General features: G+C 37.2%; 1 protein-coding gene across 2 annotated transcripts in view; it reads right to left on the bottom strand.

Annotated features, from left to right (window-relative positions):
- Positions 1-26,101, bottom strand: part of eml3 (EMAP like 3) — a 68,497-nt gene that overhangs the window by 9,789 nt on the left and 32,607 nt on the right. For both annotated transcript variants that reach the window (XM_038731733.1, XM_038731732.1), the window contains 12 exons: positions 19,408-19,443; positions 16,260-16,380; positions 15,724-15,873; positions 10,217-10,286; positions 9,956-10,066; positions 9,077-9,169; positions 5,909-6,043; positions 4,524-4,662; positions 2,418-2,569; positions 2,192-2,317; positions 285-416; positions 89-156 (listed from right to left, as the gene is read on the bottom strand). In XM_038731733.1, the coding sequence (XP_038587661.1) occupies positions 89-156; positions 285-416; positions 2,192-2,317; positions 2,418-2,569; positions 4,524-4,662; positions 5,909-6,043; positions 9,077-9,169; positions 9,956-10,066; positions 10,217-10,286; positions 15,724-15,873; positions 16,260-16,380; positions 19,408-19,443 (1,333 nt within the window). The remainder of the gene's footprint in view (positions 1-88; positions 157-284; positions 417-2,191; positions 2,318-2,417; positions 2,570-4,523; positions 4,663-5,908; positions 6,044-9,076; positions 9,170-9,955; positions 10,067-10,216; positions 10,287-15,723; positions 15,874-16,259; positions 16,381-19,407; positions 19,444-26,101) is intronic.

Below are 26,101 nucleotides of genomic sequence, written 5' to 3' on the forward strand. Positions count from 1 at the left end.
CTCCCCATTATCTTTAAGTTTTACTTAATTTCTTTCAGCTCATAGATTGCTTTGAGTGTAATATTGGTGGGACTTTGTGTTGTATTACCTTCCTGTGTTGAGGCCGACTGAAACCACTGAACCATTAGGGCAGAAACCAGCACACAACCCATACTCCTGTCAGAGACACACAGGGCTAGTTAACAGTATGTGTTAGCAGTATCTGACAGCACATTCATTAATTCAAATGTAAGCGCTGACAAATATCCCAACTGATGAAAAAAATCCAGCATCAGTGGATCTACCTCCAGGGTGATGCACCAGTCCAGCTTGTGTTCCTCTGCGTTCCACAAACACACTTGCCTGTCGTGACCACAGGTGAGGAAGATGTTCTGAGAGGGGTGTGTAGCCAGCCCCCACATCTCATCTACATGGCCCTGAGAAACAAACACACACACACACACACACATCAGTCTACAGTTCATTCATATCCCAATGCATCAGTTTCACTGCAACCATACTGTATTGTACATTACATCTTGCATCACAAAGTGATCTAAGCAGCTGTGAACAGCAGCCATGATGCATTGGCAACAGTTAATTTAAGTCCCATTGGATATGACCACATACTTGGTGTATTGTGGTGTGTCTGCAAAAGTGTCCCTGACTACACTAAAAACTGCCAGGGTCCAATTTTATAACAACTGATCTTAATTCAATTCAATAAATCTTTATTGTCCCCAGAGGGCGATTCTGTTGTAGCATAAAAAAACACACGGGAGAAGCCGCAGACAAGCCAGTGCCATCTTCTTTCTACTAAAAATAAGAATTTAAAAAAAATTATAAAGCATTACTTAAATATTTGTATGTGATTGTTTTTGTGGGTTTAGGATTAATTATTCTACTTATATTATTATATTACTTTTATATTTACTTTTGCTGATTTGCTTTTTAAATTGACAATACATTTTGACCTTGATTTGTCTCTATAGACGTCTGTGGTGATGAGCACACTTTAAATATGTGGCTTATTTAAATGTCTGTAAACCGTGCTGAATATTAAAGATGTGTACATTACTAAGCTTCAGTGTCTTCAACCACACAAATGTTTTAGACTTGGAGTTGTTCATAAAATTATTCTGCATATTTGCCAACAATTCTCTGGTTTCAGCTTTTGCAGTGTGAGAATCCACTCCTTTTCTCTGATTTATATCATAGCAAACTGAGTAACATGGGTTTTGGACAGATTGTCAGACAAAACAAGACGTGAAGACATCAACTTATGCAGAAGATGGTTTCTAATGAAATCTACTCTATGCATTCATACTCCAAAGAGGATAAATGTAAATGACCTCATGGCCTTTTCTCCTGCACTACTCTCAGAACAAACATTTTTAGCTCCACTCCCGAGAAGGCTCTAAAAACAACAAAATCATGTTGGTCAAATAAATGCTGTTCATTCTATCCAACACTTGTATGATGTAGTAGTCACTGGAGTTGGAAGTGGTTTCAGTTTCCCACACATAAAAATCAAATGTGAGCAGCAAGCCAAATTCCAGTGGTCAGTAGAGACTTTGCTAAAAAGCATTCTGATGCCAGACTAGACAAGTGGCTCCGCTAGACAGGGCCCTGCCTTAAAGTGACGATGCTTAATCAGGAACCAGTTACTATTTTATGAATGGCAGTTTTTCTGCAATGACCATTTAAGATACTACTAGTGCTGCTTTCAATTAAAACAAGGGGTGACTGTAATTGTGAAGAAGTCACAGGAAGTGCAATGCAATTATCACTGATCACTCATTGAAAAAAAGGCACAATCAGGAGCAGCCACAGTGAGCTGCAGATGACAGGCCGCACTCCTCCAACTCTTCAGAAAGGTTACCACTGTGTCCTGCGGAAAACTACTCACAGGACACAGTAAAACTACATACTGACTAGCTACTTCATTAAAACAATATTAGCTTGTTTGGCTGCAGTTGTCAGTTACACCCGTTTCTCTTCTGTTGTATTGCTAACAGTAGCTGCTCAAGGAGTGATTGCTGTAGTATTAAACAGCACTTGTCGTCCATTCCTTTATTATTGGTTCAAATACATACAGCATACAAAATCATTTAGCTATTTCAATCAGATAATATTTAATCTTAAAATACCTGCAGGTGGCAAGCATCCAAAAACTTGACAATGCTAATGCACAACCACACTGTTAGCATACCTGTACTATGGCAACAAATCCGTCTGAGAAGGTGCCTCTGAGGATGGCGTTACGGGTTGTACCAACTAATAGTTCCTCCCCATCCACATCTGCAATGGTACGGACTGCCCCATATTTTTCTGGAATCTGGACAAATAATCACATTAATCACCAATCCTTTCCCTCTTAAGTGAACGTAGCGTCACAGAGCCCTCCACCAACAGCATCACACACAGTTGTGGTTCACCTCACACTCTCTCTCGGGTGCCAGGTCAGCGCTCCAGCGGATGATCTTACGGTCTTTCCCTCCGCCACTGAGCAGAGCCCCGCCCTGCAGGGAGCACAGGGTGAACACGCTGCCTTCATGGGCTCTGGTCTGTCGCATGATCTGGAAGGTCTCTGTGGGAAATGATAAAAGACACATTGGAGGCCGAATATAATGTGTGTATATGTAAATAATAATAATAATAATAATGATAATAATAATCTTTATTTGTAGAGAACTTTTCAAAAACAAGTTACAAAGTGCTTTAACAAGTGTAAAGACAATAATACCCAAAAGACAATAATACAAAAACAATACAAGATAAAAGCATGAAAACATTGAAAAGACTAAAATACACATTTAAGATAAATATAAAACTAGTAAAATACAATAAAATAAAAGGGATAAAATGAAGTCAAATAAGATCAGGAAAGGCTCTCCTATAAAAGTATGTTTTAAGAAGGGACTTAAAAGAGTTTACTGACTCAGCCGACCTGATTTCCTCGGGCAGGCTGTTCCAGAGCCTCGGGGCCCTGACAGCAAATGCTCTGTCCCCTTTAGTTTTCAGTCGAGACTCTGGAACAGACAACAGACCTCTGCCCGAGGATCTCAAGGTACGTGCTGGTGTGAATGGGACTAAAAGTTCAGAAATATAACAAGGCGAGAGGCCATGAAGAGCTTTAAAAGTGATCAATAGAATTTTAAAGTCAATTCTAAAACACACTGGGAGCCAGTGTAATGAAGCTAAAATAGGAGTAATGTGGTCATATTTCTTTGTTCTGGTTAAAAGCCTGGCAGCTGAGTTCTGGACAGTCTGGAGTCGATCAATAGATTTTTGGGTTAAACAGGTGAAAAGGCTGTTGCAATAATCCAGGCGTGATGAGATGAAGGCGTGTAAAATGGTCTCGGTGTCCTTAAAAGTTAACATAGATCGAATTTTTGCTATATTTCTAAGTTGATAAAAACATGATTGAACAAGCTTTGTGGTGGGCTGCTCGAAATTTAAATTACTATCAAACCAAACACCAAGGTTCTTTGCCACAGGCTTAATGTGATTTACTAGGGAACCAGCAGATGGCAGTGCTGGGACACAATGACCAGGATTTCTGTTTTGTCTGAGTTCAGCTGGAGGAAATTATTTGACATCCATTTTTTAACTTCACAAAGGCAGTTGTTAAGTGAACTCAGCATTCCAGGGTCTGTGGATCTGACGGGCAAGTATATTTGTGTGTCATCAGCATAAATATGAAAAGAAATTCCATGTTTATGGATAATATGTCCAAGGGGAAGCAGATACAAGGAAAACAAAATGGGTCCTAAGACCGACCCCTGAGGCACACCATATTTAACTGGACAGAACGAGGAGACATAGTTGTTTACAGACACGCAAAACTTCCTATTTGACAGGTAGGATGAAAATCATTCTAGGGCAGTACCAGAGATCCCCACCCAGTGCCTCAGTCTGTCTAACATGATGTTGTGATCAATGGTGTCAAAAGCAGCACTAAGAAGCGCTAATGCCTTCATCAGCAGACATTAAAAGGTCATTGGTGACTTTAAGCAGGGCAGTCTCAGTGCTGTGGTACTTCCTGAAACCAGACTGAAACTTTTCAAATATTTTGTTATTTTCCAGTATAGTGAGCAGCTGTTTGGACACAATTCTTTCTAGAATCTTTGCAATAAAAGGCAGTTTTGAAATTAGTCTAAAATTAAAAGCTAAAACATTTAAAGTAGTAACAACCTTGAACCCTGAGAAAAAAATAATGTCACTTGCCTTATATACTGTAAACATATGCATGAAAAGTGATTTCTTTCTTTATTTTATTTCTTTTAGAATTTCTTTGTCTTTTGAATCACTTTTCTAATTTAATTATTTTCACTTTATTATTTGAGGGGTTCAACAGTGAGAGGTGGGGCAAAAAAATTTTATTATTGCATTAATTATGTTTATCAGAGTTTAAGATCAATTCTTTACCTTCCAGCTATCTATTTATGTGACTGACAAAAAATTTGACCCCTCTCTCTGCAGAGTTAAACTTGATATTGACATATCATGTTTTATAGTGCACACTGATCTACAGCACTGACCTTTGGCTCCTTTACCAAGCGTTTTGACATCTGCTGCTGATTTTCCCCACGTCAGGATGTTTCCTTCAGAGTCTCCAGTCAGAACATCTCCAGTCAGACTGAACACAAAGCACTGGATGAACTTGGGCTTCTTGTATTTCTGAAAAGAAAAGGAGAACAAGAATTTGATCCAATATTAATAAGGCACGGCGAGGTGAGGCAAGTTGATTTGTATAGCACATTTCAACAGCAAGGCAATTCAAAATGCTTTACATCAAACATAAAAGCAACACAGGGAAATCTAACAAACACATTTAAATACAAGTTAAAAAGAGTCAAATAGAAAATAAAAGCAGGTTAATTTACTCAGTATACCTATTTGTTCACCCATAATTCTAAATGTTTTGTAGAATCGTTATAATTTCTACAATGGTTTACAAATAATACGAATAATCAGGCTTTTTACCAGCTTTGATTTCCCATCTCTCACATCAGTCAAACCTGATCCTGATCTTTATCGCACGATATTTATTTCCTCTCATTCTCCATCGTCACTGTAAATCCAGATTGTTTGAGCTACAATCTTGGTGAAGGAAGTCAAAACAGCAGAGAAAAACTTCCTTACAATTCTACTCGGCCCTGCTCAGACCTTTACTTGAACTAAGCAGCGGAGAAAACTGTACTAATAATTCTACTTGGCCGCTAGGACAGTCAAAACAGAGGAGAAAAAGTCCTATTCTTCCCTGCCCAGACACACAGCGACCCAGACAGCAGAAAACTATACTAGAGATTCTACATGGCCCTGTTAAGACTTGGTCTGACTACTTATGAGAGAGAACTGAGCTACAAAAACAAGGAATATCTGATTTTAGAAAAGCTTTAAAAGTTACAGTGCATATTAAAATATTAATAAAATAGTTAAATGGAAAAGGAAAACAGGTTCCAGGTAGTACAGGTTTAAAAGTAGATATTTGCTTTACAATACTAACATATTTCAGTTATTAAAATCTATGTTGGTAAGTCCATGTTGAGTCAAATTTACATCTTAAATTAAACCAGATTAACTTCTCTTTTGGACACTCCATATCTCTATGGTTTCTGTGAATTTTCAGTTCTCTTTGTTTCTGCTCCTTTCTTCCCCTTTTGGTCTCTATCTGAGGAAGCTGCAAACACCATTTTGTACAACTTACTCGACACAGACAATAAAGGAACTTTAAAGCAAAACATTTTTTGCCGTCAAATCTAATCCAATCAACTTGTATTTATATAGCACATCTTTAAAAAACAGGTTCACAGAGTGCTGCACAAGTAATAAAATATAAAACGAATATAAAAACACATGGAACACATAAAAACAAGACCACATACAAACAAGTAAGTACTTCTGATAAAAAAGTGAGTCTTACTCCAAAGATGCCCTGTTTCTTGGTGAACTGTCCTGCGCTGAGTTTCCAGAAGTAGACGTGGGATTTACCACAGGTGATGATGTTGGTGCTGTCGCTGGGGTTAAACTCCACATCAAACACAGCCTCGTTGGTACTCTGAAAAAACAGCGACACACAAACACGGTTACAATGTTAAAGGATTACTGCACCGGTCAAACCTTTGACACAGTGCACTCCTTCATTTTGTTATGACACCTTGAATTTCCTCATAATACACTGGTGATGTTTTGAAATGAACAACGCCAACACATGCTTGACATATTGTGGCATTTCTAAACTGATTTGGCTACACATCCAGCAGATCCAGAGCAACGTTAGCAATTATTTGGATTGGCGTTTGTGTACAGTGTGTTTGTCAGAGATGATTCACTGAAAACAGCTGCCTGCTGCTGCTGGAAACCAGGTTGATAAGAGCGGAGAGACTGAACCAAAACAGTCAGTTGTGGGGAGACTATATTGTTGATTTTATGGAGATAACAAAGGCTAAAAAGCTCCGTAGACCTGAGGTGAGATGGAGGGTGAAAGGATTATTTGATCATCTCTATGATCGACTCCTTTCCTTTCATCTCTTCTTATTGTTATTTCTCATTTGAGTCATTGTTCATATAAAATATTGATTAGTGTGGCTTTAAGAACTTCAAAATGCACTTTATGCATTTATTGAAAGCTGCACCAATCAATATTTTTTTATGAACAGTGGATCAAATAACCATATAATGTGAAAGAGGTCGCTTGGGATTAGGAACCTACAAAGAATTCTCATACAACTCTGCAGCTCCCCTAAGCTTTATGTAGCTCTCTAGCCTCTTATCTTATTGTATTGTTTTGTTATGGCTTGGAAACTCAAAGTCAGCCTCCTTTCCACAAGATGCAGGCAGCAACAAAGGCCTGATCTACCCACTGGAAACTACCTGTTCAGGAACAAAGGACAGTCAAAGTCAGGCATTTGTTTGCTCACACCGTAACAGGTTATCATAACAACGTGACGTTGTGTTTTTAGCTTATACCCGCTTTATGTTAAATTTGTGACTTGAGACTCCACCCACCCTGCGCATGAACTGTTCGCCCCCCTCACCTCAGGCAGTAGGTTGCGCAGCATCTAAGCAAGAACCACTAGAATGGGGAATAATTTCTTCCCAGATACTGTCAGCCTGATGAACTGCCCAAAGTGACAGGTTTTGCACAGATGGACACTACACCCTGCTGCTGCTGCTGCTCTAGAGGTAGTCGGTCCTACCATGATGTTTTTAGAGTGTATTATAGTATATATTTATAGGATTGACAATGCATTTTATAAACGGTTTTATTATGTAATTTTTAAATGTATTCAGCATTATTATTTCTAGATATTATTATATATATTATTTATTTGTCATTATATAGCACAAGGTTGTATAACGAAACAAAATTTCTAGTCCCTTCAAGCTACACTACTAGTGTATATTTAAACATGGAAACATGTAAAATAAAAGGTATACAGTTATTTATATACATACAGTATCTCACAAAAGTGAGTACACCCCTCACATTTTTGTAAATATTTGATTATATCTTACATACACATCCACATATATTCCACTGTGCATTTTTTAAATTTACGTAATTTGCTTTGACATTGAACATGTCAGTGCCACCAGAATGACCTTGTGTCATTGTATACGAACAAGATAGTCAAAGTGTTTAGTCATGTTATTATAAATATAACTCTGTAAGTGTTTTCTGATGTAAACTATGGCTAAGACTGGGCGAGCCGAGACCTGAGTACTAATTTCGTTCTTCATGTTTAAATGTGCAACTCTGACCGTGTTAACAGTATGTACAGAAAGTACAGAAGCATCATTTTATACAAAAAGCTCCATTCATGGCTGTGCTGTAAAGTGGCATACGGACTATTCCACTGCTGTGGAGAGGAGGGGGTGGGGGTATAATTATCTTGTTCCTGTTGGATGAACTCGTATGTTTATCCAGCGTGGGTAAGCGTTGGTCTGTTCAGCGCTGAGAAGCTTTCCCAAACTGAACCATGTACGCTGGATGCTACGTTCAACAAGTTCTTGCACAAGCCCATAAAATTCTTGACTTGAGACGATGTACAAGTTCAAACACCCACCTATGCATTCCCACTGCCACGTCAGAGAGCACATACACACACAGCCGGACAAATTCACTGTATAAAATATTTACACTGTTGCCATGACAGCAGTGCTGAAATTGCTCTCAGGGAAGTTGAGGTATTTTGGGATAAAAGCCCATAAAAGCATAGCAGAAACACCACCGCCATCTTCCTCCGCCCCCCTTAATCTCTCCAAACAGACCTCCTTTATAAAAAGCATCTACACATTGCGTATGCAGTCACTTTGGGCATCTGGCTGCAGAACAGCTTATCTGTCACTGTGTTCACATTACTGCAGCCCGGCTGATCCTCGATTTAACTTCAGCTGAAGGATTTCATTGTTTTTGTGTGGGCTATTAAACCCTGCAGTCACTGATAATTTCATAAACGTCAGATAACACTTGGCTTATAATCTATCTACAGCATGCAGCATACTGATGACACCTATATTTCATTTATTATTTTGCACTGGTGGTATTGTATATTTTCAGAAACTAACTACTGGTTATTTTGTCCATTGTTCCACTGTTCATTATTCAGCTACAGCTTATATATATATTTCTATTTTATTGTATGTATTTGCTAGATTACTTTCTATTCTTTGGTTAGATTAATCTTTATTTTATTAATCTATTTGTTAGACTCAATCTGAGCTAGGCACCTAAGAACATCACCATATATTGTGCTGTGTACAACTGTGTATGTGACAATGTCAAATGTCTCAAATACTTTTTAAAACACTGTATTCTTTATATTTTTTGGCCACACGGCAACATAGGGAATCCACGACAAGCTGAAAACACAACATATTATCACCTTATTAAGCTGTAGTGTCAGACAGGTTAGCAAGCAATCACCTTTATACCACCATCAACTCCACTAAAACTATAAGCCGGGGGTTGTGGGTTGTGAGGAATGTTAACAGGATTTCTGCTTTGAATAATGCCGGTGATAATGAGTAGCCTTATCATTGTAAAGGGCTGAGATTTCCAAAGTCTGTTTAATTCACTGTTCTTTACCTTGACCTCTGCATGCTTGGTCCCCTTGCAGTCCCATACTGAAAGCATGTGTTCATTAGATTCATCGATTACACACAGGAACGCTCCAGAATCCTGAAAACAATATCCGGAACAAATAAAGGCAAGTCCAAAAAGAATAAAACATTTCCACAGCACCAAACACCAGAACAACAACAGAAGCCAGGTTTCCATGTTAACAGAATTTCGAGAACAGTTGTCAAAAGAAAATGCAAGTGAATGTACCTTTCCGCCCACTACTATTACGCAATTATGTTATTAGAAGTTGGTTATTGCTCCACATAAACCTGATGTTTTGTCTGATGCAGAGGCTCCAGTAGATATTTAAGTCACACGCTTCATTTACATCACGATTTATTCGCTAAGTCTGTATGAAGCGCACATCCGCATTTTGCTTTTATCAATACACCAACTTTTCCACCTCAGCCAAGTGTAAAAACCTTTGTGTGATATTTTCAAATTTTCTGCATTACCATGGTCAATGAAACTCCATTCCTGCCGATTTTTCACATCAAAAGCCTTCCAGTGAAGGACAGGCTTCAACGTGAAACATCTGGCTCTGTTTAGTTTCATTGATTCATTCTAAAAATGGCTATTTGGCAGTAACTGGAAATAAATATTTTTAAAAAACACAATATTTCTGTTTAAAAGAGAAAATGATAGCAGCAGCGTGGTGAATATGACATGACTTTGTTTAAGGCTGTGGAAATCTATGTCACTCAAGACAAGGAATTGTATTTCATTAGTGGAGGGAATACAAGCCTGTATCAAACAGAGGCCCTGGTCTCGCTTTAGTTCGGGTAAATCATTTGCAAATAACTTTTTAAGACTTTACAGTATGCTATTTTGCAATCAACTCACTGCGGAGGAAAATGCAACTGATCCCACTCCCCTCTGGAAGGTTCCCAGGCCGATCTGCTGCAGGGTGACCAGGGTGGTGGAGTCCCAGATATGAACACAAGGCTGCAGGGGCTAACACACAGAGACACAAATGTTACAACAACTAGTGACTTGTTATATTGATGTTGCATGCCTATGTGTACAGAAATAGAGAATATAGCATTTAAAGATGTAAAAAACATTTGCCCAGAGGTCTATAAAGGAGTGCATCAGACTGGTCACCTTGCCGTCTTTATCCACCCCTGCTGTCTGGCCAGATGCCACTCGTACCTTGTCAGGATGGAGGGTAAGACTGTGGGAAGAACAAAAAGGATTTAACTAAATAACAACATGGGTTGTAAGCCGCTTTTGAACAAAAATCTATTTAAACATATTGCCCAGTAGTGTATGTAATCAGACAGACAGACTGACATATATAGACAGAAACTCCTGAGACTCTTCAGCTGCTAAAAGCTCCACTATGTTCACCAGTGTGCTGCTTACTAGAGAAATACGACCACATAGTGCCAAAAATCATAGACATTGATGCAACTGTACCAGCTGTGGTGAGGAAACCAAAATACCAACTCAACCCAAAACAACACATTTCTTTGATAGATGACATGAAAATGTTGTTGTCGGGATGGATACAACGTGAACACAATGTCAGACTGAATAAATGCAATAAAACTAAACGGTAACTCATTCTGATTATCAGGCTGCCCCAAAATGCCCTTCAAGCAGAAGACAGCATTTGAACTTTATAATCTGTTTAATTTCAAACCAATGTGCTGGAGTCCATAACAAAAGAAATAAAAAGTGCCTAAAGAATTAAAGTAATATATCTGTTTTATTACCCCTTGCTGTTATTTTTCTATGTATCAAAAAGGCACATTTATGCAAACCACAGTGCTGGTGTCCAAAACAACAATTGTATCCAATTTCCCTATGCTTCTGGGCCCAGAAAGCAAAGCCATTTTTAGTACACTAGTAAAATTTGGCATATCTAGTCCTTCTCATTTATTCCTCCAGAGCACGCATGATTTGTTGAGAAAACAGGCATTGCATTTCCATATACTCCACTAAAGGCTGTGAAAATGGTATTTGGACTAAGCTGAGGCTTAGCAAGGTGCATTATGCCAAGCAGTGAGGAAGTCCCCAGCCTCTGAGACCTGATAGAAACTGGTTTCCTTTTTATCTTAGCTGTCAAAAGAAACATCAAATGACAACTGTTCTTTGAGCTGAGTGGTATTTTGTACAGTTGGGGTTTAAGTGGTTTAGAGGCATGTCGTAACATGCCAGCGTGCTGATCTCTTCCAATTCTCCAGTACACACAATAAAAGTGTTGGGCAGCATGTTGATACCTCTTAACAGGGTTATATGAATTTTAAAATGTTTTCACAGGTTTCATTATCTTTTAATAGATTTCAGATGGGTCTAACAAGTTTCTATTTTAATTTTCACACCCTTTAGTTACAGGCTCATGGCATAGTCAAGTTCAAGATAGACATGCCATATAATGTTAATAATTTTTTATATATAATGTTAATTTCAAATTACCATGAGTAATGACACAGAAATGCTATCAATTTGCATGTCAGTGGTACTATACAGTACATGTTATAGGACACATTTTACACAAATCTTTGCCTGTCCACAGGTTTTTGAAACACACACTTCAGTAAATGATTACAGAGACAGTGTTGTGTGGATATATGGATCATGTTGACAGGACATATAGAGCCGCTGTTCTGGCCAGGAATGTATTGATACATCCAGGGGCGCTGTATAGGGGGGGAAAGTTAGGATAATTCCAAGAGCCCCTGACTGACAGGGGCCCCAAAAAATTGGTAAAAACTAATCTAAAATAATAATATACATTATATAAACCATCATCATTGTGTATATATATAATTATATTAATTTATGGTAGAATTGTCTTTATTTATATAATATGATTCAGGTGACAATTCAAACAGAAGATTTTAATCAGCAGTTTGTTTTTTTAGCTTAAGAAACTTTTTCTTTTCTTTAAATTGCATTGCATGTTTTCTTATTCAGAACATATTTAAGAAATTCTTTTAAAAAAGCGATGGAGACATGTCCCCAGTATCCACAGTGTAAATGACAACTATGAAATGTCAAAAATACAAACAAATTGTGTGGTATGACTTGTTGCAATTAGTTACACCTTGGCTAGATAAGGTAATGTAATGTAACATAATATGCCAATTGCTTCAGTGATTAATAATTCTTTTCTGTGTTTGCATCTAAGGCTGCTTGAAATACAGTGTTATATAGTGTTGTCTTGAAGGCAGTAGGGATAAGGGCTCCGGTTTGGGTGATGTAAGTTTAATGTGCGTTAACGTTAGTTGGATGTTTCCATTCACATAACTTTACTCTACAGCAGTGGCGCAACGAAGACACACAGACACCGTCCTCGTCTCATACACACCTGTCTCTCCGTTGCTGTTGTAACATTAACTGACCAGTGACCTGCAGCGGGTCTTCCAGCTCCGCTGTTTGATTAGCGCTCGTTTCATGTTGCGCTAACCTCAGCGGCACTGCCCTCAGCCTCGTCAGCCAACTTGTCCACATCTCTGGCTTTCTGACTTTCTGACTTTCTGACACTTGCCCATTCTCAGGGAACCAGCTAGCGTTAGCTTGTTAGTAGCACGTCAGAGAAGTTTTGTTTTCTTTCCTAACAACCACAGTCCAGAGCGTAACATCAGAGTCACAAGAGACGGAGAATATCATGGAGTCTCACCTATGAGTCTCTCACACACACACAAGTATTTACTTATGACGTTATGGCATTTATTTAATCCTACGAAAGGACAAGAAAAAAATTAAGACCGTGGTAAACGAAATTTAATACTTATTACTTATAATTAAGGCCTTATTTTTGGAATATGAAATTTAAGACTTTTTAAATACTTTTAAGACCCCACGGGTAACCTGCAGTCAGTAGGTACACCATAAATACAGTGATCACAATGTTATCCAGGAAAGACAAAGGAAAGGATGTCAATCTCAATCCAGTTTTTCACCAAGACAGGTGGGCAGTATTTAGTCTGTGAGTGGAGTTAACCTGTTGGCTTAATGTCCACAGTGAAATAAGCTAGCTAGCTACAGACTACTGTTAGCCTACATTTCATCAACATTTAATTAGTGCAGGGAAACATTTAGCAAGATATTCATATTAAATCATTGTCCCTGCCCCTTTTAGCAGACTAACAACAGATGCAGCACCCAAGTCTCCCCATAGCTGTAGCCTCCCTGTCCCAGTGAATCTGAGGAGCAACATGGTGTTAATGACATGACAGTTAGCATCATTCCAGGGAGTCTGTAGGGATTTCTGTCTCTCGCTCTTTACCACAACCACAAAAAATTCAAACACAAATTATTTTCTTACATAATGGTCATTATGAAATAAACCTCCTGTCTGTACTGGATGCTGGACAGTTGGAAACTGTGAATAGCTTATCATCCTGCATGTAAATTACAGAGAATATTAAAATAATCCAGTTTGATATGTTCATTTAGATTGAATTATGGCTGTTAAATGGCATGTAGACATACTGTGGGTATTAATGTTAAGAGAATTTTATCTCTTAATTTTACAACAAAAATACACTGAGACTGTAAAAGATTGCCTTAAGGACATTTTTTTATATTGGCTTTTAATCTTGCATCAAATAGTGAACTGCTGTATGCAGACTTGCATGTAAAAGTAAAAAGCAAAGTAAATATTGTGCTAGTAATAGTATTGAACCAAGACAGTTGCAAGCCTTTAATGAGAGTTATGTAAAGCTTTTGGTGGGACAGTTAGGTCCTAGAGATGTGGTGACAACAGCTGCGCAGAGTGGGCCCAATTTGATTTTTTTGTCATGGGGCCCAATATTCCTGGCGGCGCCCCTGGATACATCCAAAAAAGAATGGGGTGCTTTGGGTCATATAAACAAGAAATAATTTGCCATGGAGCCAGTCAATTGTCCATGGGAAACGTCTGAGCCCTGTTTCTAGCCTAGCTTACCACAAACCCTGGAAGCACAGGGAAACAGCAAGTCTGCCTCCGTCAGTTCAAATGAAAAAATACACCTACCAACAGTCATGGTTCTGGTCTTTTGGGGGGTTTGTTTGGTATTTGCGGTTGTTATTTTGGAAAAGCCCTTCCTTTTGTGTCTTGGTATATTTAGGGTGACCATATTTTGTTTTGCATAACAGTGGCAGCAGGAGATGGAGGGACACCCGCAGTGGGTGGAAGGTTGGGGCTGGGGGGGATTCATCAAGTAATTGGTGGCACCGTGATAATGTGTACAGCAGGACCTCTATCCATCTGGAGGATGATTCACTACTGATTCACAAATAACACACATTTTCTGTCTTGTTAAGGTTTAATTAGTTAATTAGCTAATATGAGTGTATTCATTATAATTTCAGATTATAGTATACTATATAGCTTACCACTACTATTATATTCATTCCAGTTAGTCCAGTTAGTTAGTAGCTTGTAAGAAGTGCCGGTACTGTGTACCAATGAGTACCGCTCCACTTCAAGCACTGCATTAAGGCATTTTTACGCTGTTCAGGCGTCATGTGACCCAGTTGACAAGCAAGCAGCTGCTCTGTTTCGTGGCTGTTGCTTTGGTACTGAGGGAAATGATTGAGATGCAGTTTAGACCAATGGTGGCATGCGAGAAGGTGGGACCCAAAGAGAAAAGTCAAAACAATGCAAAAAGGCACACAATGAATGCCTACTACAGAAAGCAGAAGCTGAATCCTGGACATTTCGGGAGATTTAGAAATCTTGGCCGGACCATTTTTATTGTCCCAAAAAGATGACATATCCGGGATAAAGAGGACGTATGGTCACCATAGGTGTATTTCACCTTCTGTCTCAGTGGTCTTTGGTCTCTGTGTTGTTGTGTCATTTATTATTATTAGTATTTTCCTCTCCTCTCATTTCTGGTCAGTTCCCTCCCTGTAGGTTTTATTGCTTTACTCTTCCCTGACACTTCCCACCTGTGACTCGTTTACTCCCTCTTGTAAAGTTAAGTCTGTGTTCTTTGTTCAGAGCTGATTTCTCCATTCTTTGTGAGTTTGTCGAGTTTCCCTGCCTGTCTTGAGTATTTCTTACCTGTGTTTCTGAATATTTTGTGGATTTTGGACAGTGGATTTTTGTCTATACCTTATGGATTTGTTTGCTGGTGTTTTGGACTGCTTACTTGGTTTTGACCTTCGCCTCACCTCATATTAAACACCAGAAGTGGCAATTGCTCCGCCGTGTGTATTGTGCTTGGGTCCAAATCCCTTTATTCCTGTGTCAGTGCTTGGCAAAACCTGAACCAACATCTCTAAAGCTCAATGATTAACACTCTGTACCTCGTTTGTACACACATAAATCAACTATGAGGTGCACAACATAATGGAATTATTTCTTGAAAAACATTAGTGTCTTTCTATGCGGAATCTCTGGCTATACGTAGTGAGGATTGCCAGATACAGAAGGTGAGCTTTGTAGATATTGGTAGTTTTGATTCACTTATATATACCATACCATAGCCAGGCTAGCTACTTCCTCCTTTTTCCAGTCTTTAGGTTATTCTAGGCTAAACACCAGTCCAGCGGTTCCTGTCTCTTTCTCAGTAAGTCGACATGTGTGTTTCTCAATAATGTTAATCTATTGCTAAGTTTAATTTTATCTCATCTATGGATGCAGAGGATACAGTAAATTCTCTTCAACTGACCAACGGACGCAGTCTGTGTGTTTGCAATAGTGGCGTTGTGTGCGGTTGTTGATGTGGTAAAGCACAACAACACAGGCGATGAAGTACACTGCCTCTCCCGTCGGAAGGAAGAACAGGTTGGCCCGGCAGTCCCGTCCCCGGTAACCATAGCTGGCACGACATGGTCAAGGTGACATTCATGTTAATTATTAGTCCATTTCATTCAACAACAATGAAAACTGAGTTATCGACTATTCTGCATCTGAAAATTTAAGTTTATATGATTTTTTTCACTGACTTATAATAAATAATGACACTTTTAGTTTTGTGAACTGTCCTGCTAATCAAATGCAACCTAGTTTCACAGCTAACAGTTTATCTGAGGTTGATGCTGCTCTCACAGACACTAGACTATTAGAGAAATACTTTCCAATACAGACAGTGTGGCTTGAATCCAGGAAAATGACCACCCAGTGAAATCAGTACCATCTGAATGTAACATAACCTTAATACTTGTGAACAAGGCTGAACTCTGCTCTGGCATTCTAGAAGGATACACCCAGTCCAGCTCCAGCCTTTCAGAGGGCAGCTCCATTTTCAGGTCTTCATAGTTCTGGATTTTAGAAGGGACATACATGGTTATCGGCCGGCCTCGGATGAACATTCTGATAGACTGTTCTGGAAGATAAACACAGCAGAGCACAAATAATGTAGCAGTAATACATAGAGAGGCAAACAAACACATCTTTTATTGTTTATTTTCCATTAATGTATTCTCTTCCTACTTCCACTTATATATCGTAAATTATCAAATAGTGGCCAGGGCCTTTTTTTTTTATCTGTCTGCTCTGATAAAGCCCACTGTACACTACCTGCTCACCACCAAACAGCAGACAGACACAGCTAGCAATTAGCTGGTGAACAAAATGGAGCATTTCTTTAGAGATCAAAAACTAGCTGAAAGAGTGAATATAGGTATGCAATCATCAATATGGATTCTGGAAAAATCAGTCTACTTATACGGCACTTTTAGAACTTCCTGATAGAATACAGCTTTAGATAATAATGAGTATGCAATAAGTATATTTTTAGATCTTTCCCAAGCATTTGACACTGATAACCATGCTATTTTGCTTTCAAAAATATATACAGTAGATAAGGATTTCATGGTGAAGTTTATAAGTGGCCTGTTAACTATCTTGTTAACAGGCCAGTTATATATATTATATTGAGAGCAATATGTTTTTATAAATGGTCAAGAGTCGAAAAGTAATAAAATAATGTATGGTGTACCTCAAGGATCCATATTAGGACCTTTACTATTTCTTATTTATATAAATGATCTTGCTGCATCTAAAACCACTTTCCCTTTGCTGTTTGCAGATAACACCAACCTTTTAGCCTCAAATAGAGATCTAACAGCTCTTTGTAGAAAACTAAATTATGATCTTTATAATTACTGTATATGGTTTCAAACAAATAAGTTGTCATTCAATATCAAAAAATGTAATTTCATATTCGAATTGACGATAAACTCTCTTGGAGAGAACAGGTTGGTTTTGTCTGCAATAAGATCTAAATCTCTTGGGATTATGAAAAAAAATAAGTTTTGTACATAACATGTTTCTTAACGTCATATTATAGTTTAATTTATCCATTATTTAACATATTGTAATATTGTATGGGCAAGTACTTTTCCAATTTATCTTGAAAAAGTATTGCTGCTCCAGAAAAGGTTTATTAGATTAGCAACTCTTTCCAAACCTGTTGTACCAAGTTTACCTCTTTTTTTTAAACTGAAGGTGTTTTTGACACCAACATTCTTCAAACCTGTACATTTGTTTTTAAAGTGAAATACATGAATACAGATTTACCTCATAAGTTTAGATATTATTTTGTAAATAATTCACAGTTCCAGAATTATCCAACTAGACAAGCTAAGAATCTTCATCTTCCTCTGTATAAAACATCACGTGGTCAGTTTTCTATTAAATATCTTGTGGAATGAAAATGTATATTTTAATTAATTAATTAATTAATTTTTTTTTTTTGGGGGGGGGGGTATTCATATTTATCATTACTTGCTATGTTTACCATTACTAATATTTAAAATGTATTTGTATTTATATTGTATTTTGTATTTTATTTACTGTATGTAAGTCTTCTGGGTATGGTTATTCATCTAAGCCATTCTAGGCTTCTTTCTTCTTTCTCGATTTCTTTTTCTTTTTTAGATTTCCTTAATGTGTTTGGTATCTATGTGTGTGAAATAAAAAAAAAATATAGGTCTTGCTTTCTCCAGGTGGCCAGAACTCCAAACTCCAAACGAAAGCTGTGTAACAGTGGATGTGTTACACAGATGACATCCAACCCTGATCAGACAGGCTGCGGTTTTTCTAGTTGTTTTCTATAGGTATAGACAGTTAGGCTAAGATGATTCATTATATTATGTCATCCAACGGCAATGCCAATCAAACCAATAGTTGTAAAGATATGTCAATCTTAACCAAAAATGACAATCTATGAGCTGGAGGAAAAGTTAGGGGATCATCAAAGCGAGTAAGATTCATGCTCTGGGGACCATGAATGTCTGTTTCATATTTCAGTCTGGACCACAGTGGTGGACTGACCAATTGAACTACACTACTATACCAAGAGCCACACTGCTAGCATGGCTAAAAATAAAATGGTGTAGAATTAGTTATTGTAGTGACTATAAAATATTTAATGGCGTACTAGGAGTTGACTTTATATTTCACCTAAAAAAACATGGGTCAAATATAAAGATTTAGTTAAAGGAACTGCAACTGATCAGTTTTTCCTTTTACTTAAAGCTGCATTAACTGGTTATTTAGGCAACTCGGGGGCAGCAGAACAAGCTGAAAAAACAATATTTGATATACACTCAACTGCTAGTCTACTAGGTATACCTAACTAATGCAGTCTATTATAACAGCAATAAATTCTACCTTCATGAAGGTTTAATGTTCAGTTTTTGTTTAAACTGTTTTAGAGAGGTTTAATTTAACTATCTGGTCCTTTTGGAGGACGTAGTTTGTAGTGCTTTTGAATTGTATAGCATGATACCAAGTGGTGGGTTTTAAACAGGGTGAACCTAATTAACTGGCAACTCCTTAAATGTTGTTTCAGTCAGTGTGTTAGCAAATAACGTAGAGCAACATTATCATCTCATCTCGTAGTTCTTTTCTGTCCACCTGATGATTCAACATTCAATATTCACTCTCAGTATGGTTATACTGGTCAGCAGTCAATAGACTTTTACATTTCCTCATTTGGCAAACGCTTTTATCCAAAGCGACTTACATTTGAGGAACAACATACAATCATTAACAGAGCATCAAATACAGATCTACAACTGACAGTACATACTAGTAAGAGCTCATAGTACATATCACATCAATGGGGTAAATACCTAGGGAAGGAAGTAAGAGTTAACAAAAAAAAGTGCAATCAATACAAGACAATTGTAGGGGATAGAAGAAGAAGAGCACAGGAAGTGCATGTTAGAGGTTAGGGGTTAGAGGTGTTATAAGAGGAAGTGTTCTCGGAAGAGATGAGGTTTCAAGAGCTTCTTGAAGTTAGCAGAAAATTTTTTGACTGCTGCTGGAAAAGTACAGCATGCTCTGTTGATCTTCCGAGCATAAAAAGAGCTAAAGATACAAAGTGACATAATAGTCAGTCTACCTTGGCTGTAGGTTCCTCTTCTGGACCCGGGGGATCCTGTGAGAGAATGAAAGCACAAGGTTAGCCAGACAAATAAACACCAAGATCCTCTGAGCTTTAAGTCACAGCTGATTCCAACCATACCTCACCCAACTTTGACTTTAGGAATCCCCAAGGATCTATTCCCAATTTATACGGGTTAGATTTATGAGCTTTGAATTTCAAGATTGGCTATATTTTGATTTTTTTTGGCTTCTAATCCGGCTATGTTGCCTTGGCACAGTTCTGTTCTGGAGGGTGAAGGCAAGAAGCCAGGCTGAGCAGACTGAAATACTGTATGAATGCTCAGAGAGACACTTTGAGGAAAGACTTACCAAGACAGGAACCTCATTCTAGCGACAACAAAAGTCATGGGGCAGTGGGGAAATAGGAAGGAATAAATCAAAGCTGAGCAGGACAAGAAGAAAAACACATTCCTGTTTAACAGGAAAAATAAAATAAAAAAAATTAAATAAACAGGATCTGCCAATTCCGTTTTATCCAATAAAAGGACAATAAGAACGCTGGTCTTCAACAATGTCTGATTACCATGACAGTTTATGAGAGTAAGGACACAATTCCCTGTTTTGGGAATATTACCAGTAGTAGTAATAGAAATAAGGCTTCCAGGTAAAAATAAAAAAGCATGGACATGAGGATCATGTAATCGCAACTTTAGGTATGAACATTCTGTTCTATGGCCTCAGTCTTTTGACAAGATCCCAAAGGAATAGGGACAAAAAAACTCGTCTAAGCCAGAAGAGTGAACAAAAGATGGCGAACAGACCAAATCTGATATCTGGGACAAACTCAACCCAGCCCTCGCACCCTCCATTCAAGAGTCTCCCTCTTGCCAGGCTGTGGTTGTAAATAGAAATTTGTTCTTAACTAACTAGCTAGCAAGCGGCTAGATAAAGCAGAGGCTAGAATTCTAGCGGTTGAAAACTCCACCACCGCACAAGAGCCAAGGATTCTCAAACTGGAAAGGCAGGTCAGTGATCTATCATAAAGGTGAACAAATACACAGGTTGTGTAATTTTTGATTGGACCTGTTTAGGTGTCTACATACCAGTTGAACATTCAGGACATTTTATGACTGAGTAGTGTGGCTGATCGAAATGTGAGCAGTCGTCGGCCATTCCCACAGGGAGGACTTCTTTACTGAACTGCCAATTTGCTCTTTGTTGTGAGCTAAGAAGTTCTTTTACAAAGGCTTTGTCCAAATAATCATGGATTCCTTTAACAAAAGACTAGATAGGGTCTTTAAGGAGCTATATGACCTCAAATTCAGTCTACAATACACCCAGAAGGATGCAGATGAGCTGAAATCATTTTCTGACAATTTCTCAATTCAGTGTAAAGAGCTAAACATGGTGATTAAAACAATGAGCTCAAGCCTTAACAACATGATCTCCGAAGGAATTCCAGAGACTGTCCATGATAAGTGGGCTGACTCGGAGGCAAAGATCAGAAAAACCATCACAGAAAAATTTAAACTAGACCACAAGCACATAGAACTAGAGCGTGTTTATCGCTCGGGGAATCCACCTGGCCAGGGAGAAAAAACAAGGCCAATAGTGGTTACGTTTCTCAGACATAAGGACAGGCTAGCTGTTCTCAAGAAAGCTAAGTACCTCAAAGGGACAAACATTTTTGTGAACGAAGACTTCTCAGAAGCTGTTCGGCTGAAACACAAGGATCTGATCCCAGCAATGAAAGAGGCCAGAAACAGAGGAGACATTGCTTACCTGAGATATGATAAGCTGATTTTACATTCTTTGTTTTATCACCATTACCTGCAAATTTACAAGTCAGAAATATATATGTTTAAAATGCCAAAAGTCTGTGGGCTCAGGCATTCACTGTTCCCTTTGTGAAAAGGGGTTTCATTTAAAATGTAGACATGAAATTGATTGTCATGATAAATTTTCTGACCCCGATGTTAACTTTTTTTCAGCTACTAACAATTCATACTCTTGTGAATACTACAATGAAGCCAAATTTAACTGCTTTCTGGATTCATTTCCAGTTGAATGCAATTTATTTTCAGTTTTGCACTTTGCAGTCTCCCTAAAAATTATGATCAGTTGGTACATTTTTTATCTTCATTAAATCATGAGTTTTCTATAATTGCTCTTACTGAAACATGGCTTACTGAAGATTCGGTCTAGGCTTTTATGAATTGCCATCATATAACTCTACTCACTTCATCAGACAGTCCAGGTCTGGAGGAGGAGTCATAGTTTTTGTTCATCAAAACTTTGAATTTGTTAATAGACAGGACCTTTCTATAAATTCTGATGAAGAGATTGAATCGGTCTTCATCAAAATTTTGTCTTACGAAAATAACAAAAATATGGTCATTGGTAGTATTTATCGACCACCAGATACCGACATTATTCATTTTTATAAAAATCTCATCAACCCTTTGGAGCTTATAAATAAGGAAAGCAAAACAGGCCATATACGTGGGGATTTCAATATTATTTTAATTTAATATTAAAAGCGAAACCCACCCTCCATCAGAAGATTTTCTAAACAACTATACAAGTTATTTTTACCCCACCATTAGTAAACCTACCAGAGTAACAGACAAATCTGCTACACTAATCGATAATATATTATTTAATATTTTCAACTATGAAACAAAATCAGAAATTTTATTCACAAATATATCGGATCATTTTTCAATCTTTCAAATTGTTCATTTAGATGGACACAAGGAAAAAAACAAAAACTCTGTAGTCACTTATAGAAATTTCAATCTAAGTAATAGATCAACATTTAAAGTAATGATGGAGAAGGTTTCCTTTGAAAAGGTATATAAAGAGAGCAATGTGATCTCAGCTTACCAAGCATTTATGGAGCTATTTAATTAAATTTTCACAAAATGTTTCCCACTGGTTACTCGTTTTGCTGATACTGGAAAAAACATAAAAATCCATGTTTTCTACTGGGTTGAAAAAGTCTTCAAAACTAAAAAACAGTCTGTACAGAAAATATATCTCATCGCCAACTCCTTTAAACTTAGCTATGTATAAATCTAACAAAAATAAATATATTCATCTCCTTAGAGTAGCCAAAAAAGTTTTTTCAGAGAACAATTAAAAAATGCAGACAGTAATATCAAGGCTACATGGAAAATTATTAATCAGTTACTTAAAAGGCCTCCGCAAAATTTCCTTCAGTCTTTACAGATGGATATTCTACTTTTACTGATGCATTTGATTTAGCTTGTAGGCTTAATGACTTCTTTTCAAATGTTGGTGCATCTCTTGCCAAAAAGATAACTGATACAAAACTTAACCCATTAGATTATATAAAGGGTAGTTTTCCATCTTTTAATAGGTTTGACCTGCCCTTAGGAGGTGAATGATATTATATTAGAACTCAAAAAATCAGCTCCAGGTCATGACGGAATTCAGGGCTCAACAATAATGGTGGCCCGATGGCCCGGGGCCTGTAAAACGTATCGTCGGGACAGTTGAACTAGCAACTCAAAAACATTAGTATTTAAAAAAGAAAAAATGAAACTCAATATCCTGCAGTTGTTTTGCAGCTCTTGGCGCACACCACACACCAATCCAGAGTTGTAGTGACGTGACGAGAGGTTGTCAAATGTTATTTCTCTACGTTGAGCCCTGGAATTTGTTCCTCCTTTAACAAAGTATGAAATATGAGTCATTACTCATATTATTGAGCCGTTAACATTTATATTTGCATCATCAATGCAAAGTGGCTTATAACCTTCTGACCTGAAACTGGCTAAAGTTATTCCACTATTTAAATCAGGTGATTCTGGATCCTTTACAAACTATCGTCCAATTTCAATATCGCCTTGTTTTTTTGAAAAACTAGTGTATAATAGAATCCTGAAACACTTGAACAAGTTCAATATTCTCTATAATCATCAGTCAATCATTCTACTTATATGCCACTTTTAGAACTAACTGATAGAATACAGCTTTGGATAATAATGAGTATGCAACAGGTATATTTTTAGACCTTTCCAAAGCATTTGACACTGTTAACCATGCTATTTTGCTTTCAAAAATATATAGATATGGGTTTCATGGTAAAGTTTATATATATGTTATATGTTTTATGCAATATGTTTTTATAAATGGTCAAGAGTCAAAATGTAATAAAATAATGTATGGTGTACCTCAAGGATCCATATTAGGGCCTTTACTATTTCTTATTTATATAAATGATCTTGCTGCAGTATCTAAAACCACTTTCCCTTTTCCCTTAGAGATCTGAGTAGAGAATCTTTGTCGAGAATTTATTGAATAATTAAGTACTGTGTATGGTTTCAAACAAATAAGTTGTCATTAAATATCAACTTCATGTTATTCGCAGGAACTAAAAATATGACAGTGAGCTCAATAAACTCAATATTCATAATGAAGAAATAATGAAATAATTGGGTATCAGTATGGATGATAAACTCTCTTGGAGAGAATAGGTTGGTTTTGTCTGCAATAAGATATCTAAATCTCTTGGGGTTATGAGAAAAATAAGAGCTTTTGTACATAACATGTTTCTTAACGTCATATTATAGTTTAATTTATCCATATTTAACATATTGTAATATTGTATGGGCAAGTACTTTTCCAATTCCTTATCTTGAAAAAGTACTTGCTGCTCCAGAAAAGGTTTATTAGATTAGCAACTCTTTCCCAACCTGTTGTACCAAGTTTACCTCTCTTTTTAAACTGAAGGTGTTTTTGACACCAACATTCTTCAAACCTGTAAATTTGTTTTTAAAGTGAAATACATGAATACAGATTTACCTCATAAGTTTAGATATTATTTTTTAAATAATTCACAGTTCCAGAATTATCCAACTAGACAAGCTAAGAATCTTCATCTTCCTCTGTATAAAACATCACGTGGACAGTTTTCTATTAAATATCATGGAGTCTGAAAATGTGCATTTAATGGATTTCTCTGTGTCACTGTCTGGATACAAAAAGAGACTTAGAAATGCCCTGCTGTCAAAAAACATTTGAGTTAAAAGTAAAATGGTTACTAAAAAAAACCAAAACATAAAAAACTAATACATTAGAAAATTACTCCTGCTTCTCTGTATTTTTTTGTATTTCTTTCTACTTTTAATTTATCATTGCTGTAATGTTTACTGTTACTAATATTTAAAATGTATTTGTGATTTTGTATTGCATCTTTACTGTATGTTATGTTTTCTGGGTATGGTTATTCATATAAGCCATTATTGGCTTCTACCACACCCTCACATTTAAGATTTCCTTAATTTTTTTGGTATCTATGTGCGAAATGTTTAAATAAAAATAAATAAAAGTAAAATAAAAATAAACTGGTGTTGTAGTCGTTTAACTTCTCCCACTGCCTTGCTAAACCCCTCCCTAAATTTGGTCCACTGTCCACTCCTAAACGCTACTTCCTTTTCCAATTTGATGTCTGATGTTTAGCTGTGAACCAGGGTTTGTCATTGTTGTACTGTTGTACATAAAGTCTAAACTTCTTTGACCAAATAACTACACAGGTCAAAACACACATTAAAGAATTATATATCAACTTCTCTGTGAAAAATGCATTTTAATTTTAGCTGACCTTAAAGACCAAGCCATACTTTGCCTGAATGAAATACAGTCTAAAATTGTCAAACTTCTGATTAAAGAATAAATAAGATTATGAATCTGACCAGGTGTTGTATGTTAGCTTTCAGTGAGTTTTTGATATTCAGTGATACAGACATGTTTGGTTTGGTACCACAACAGTATAGTTTCTGGAGATATTTGTCCTATGCCCTAAATTTTCTGCTTCTCTCCGCTGTCAGGAATCTAAAAAGTGAGACTCATGCCGATCATAAAGATTGCTCAATCAAACAAGAGTTGTGGAGAAATCCAGAATGAGAGGCAAAGTGAATGAGAGCAGGAAAAGACTTGAAAAATGTTTTTTTAGCAACCTGCTCTGCAGAGCTGGCCATCCATCATTCTGTCAGGCAAGTTTGAGTAGTGTGGCAACTCAGCTAACCACAGGGAATGTGATTCCAGGCAGTGCCCAAGGCCCAAACTGGCCCTGCAGCGTTTGATTGCACAAAAACTCACATAAAAATGACACCCAGTTTAAACAAGGAAGGGGAAATGCTGTGTTGAGTGATATTGCTGCCGTTTAAATGGTATGTTAAGCCATAAAGATAGCCTGTAAATGACCTGGTAGCTTTCAGGTTTACTTCAAGCTGGTGTAAAGCAGTTTTATGTCAACAGTTATCTAGGCAGATTTCCCAGAGGAAAGCAGTAATCAGGAGGAAATGGCTGTATTGGCTCTGTCCAAAGACAAAAAAACCCTACCAGCACACTAATTAACATGTTGCATTTCATTTAATTCATATGCAAAGATAAATGTAATATCTTAAATTTCTGAAAGTTATGTCCAAGAGTTATTTCGTGACTAGCAACAGTCCACCTGTGCATCCAGCAATTCCCCTTTTCACCCCACCTTTTTTCAGCAAAAACCCTTTTTTTCAAATTATTATTAAATTATTTTTTTATCTGTAATATGCAACTTGTTTAAATGAATTCTGACATAACCCACATTTCCTAATTGTTAAATACATTATAAATTTGACATTACACTTATTCGTGGTGCCTCAGCTGCCTCAGTGACAAGTTGCTTTTTGAAAAGCCAGCAC

This window comes from Micropterus salmoides, unplaced genomic scaffold (assembly GCF_014851395.1).
Source record: "Micropterus salmoides isolate LMB-PRFRI ecotype aquatic unplaced genomic scaffold, ASM1485139v1 Ms_hic_scaffold_2, whole genome shotgun sequence".
In the NCBI taxonomy this organism is placed as follows: domain Eukaryota; kingdom Metazoa; phylum Chordata; class Actinopteri; order Centrarchiformes; family Centrarchidae; genus Micropterus; species Micropterus salmoides.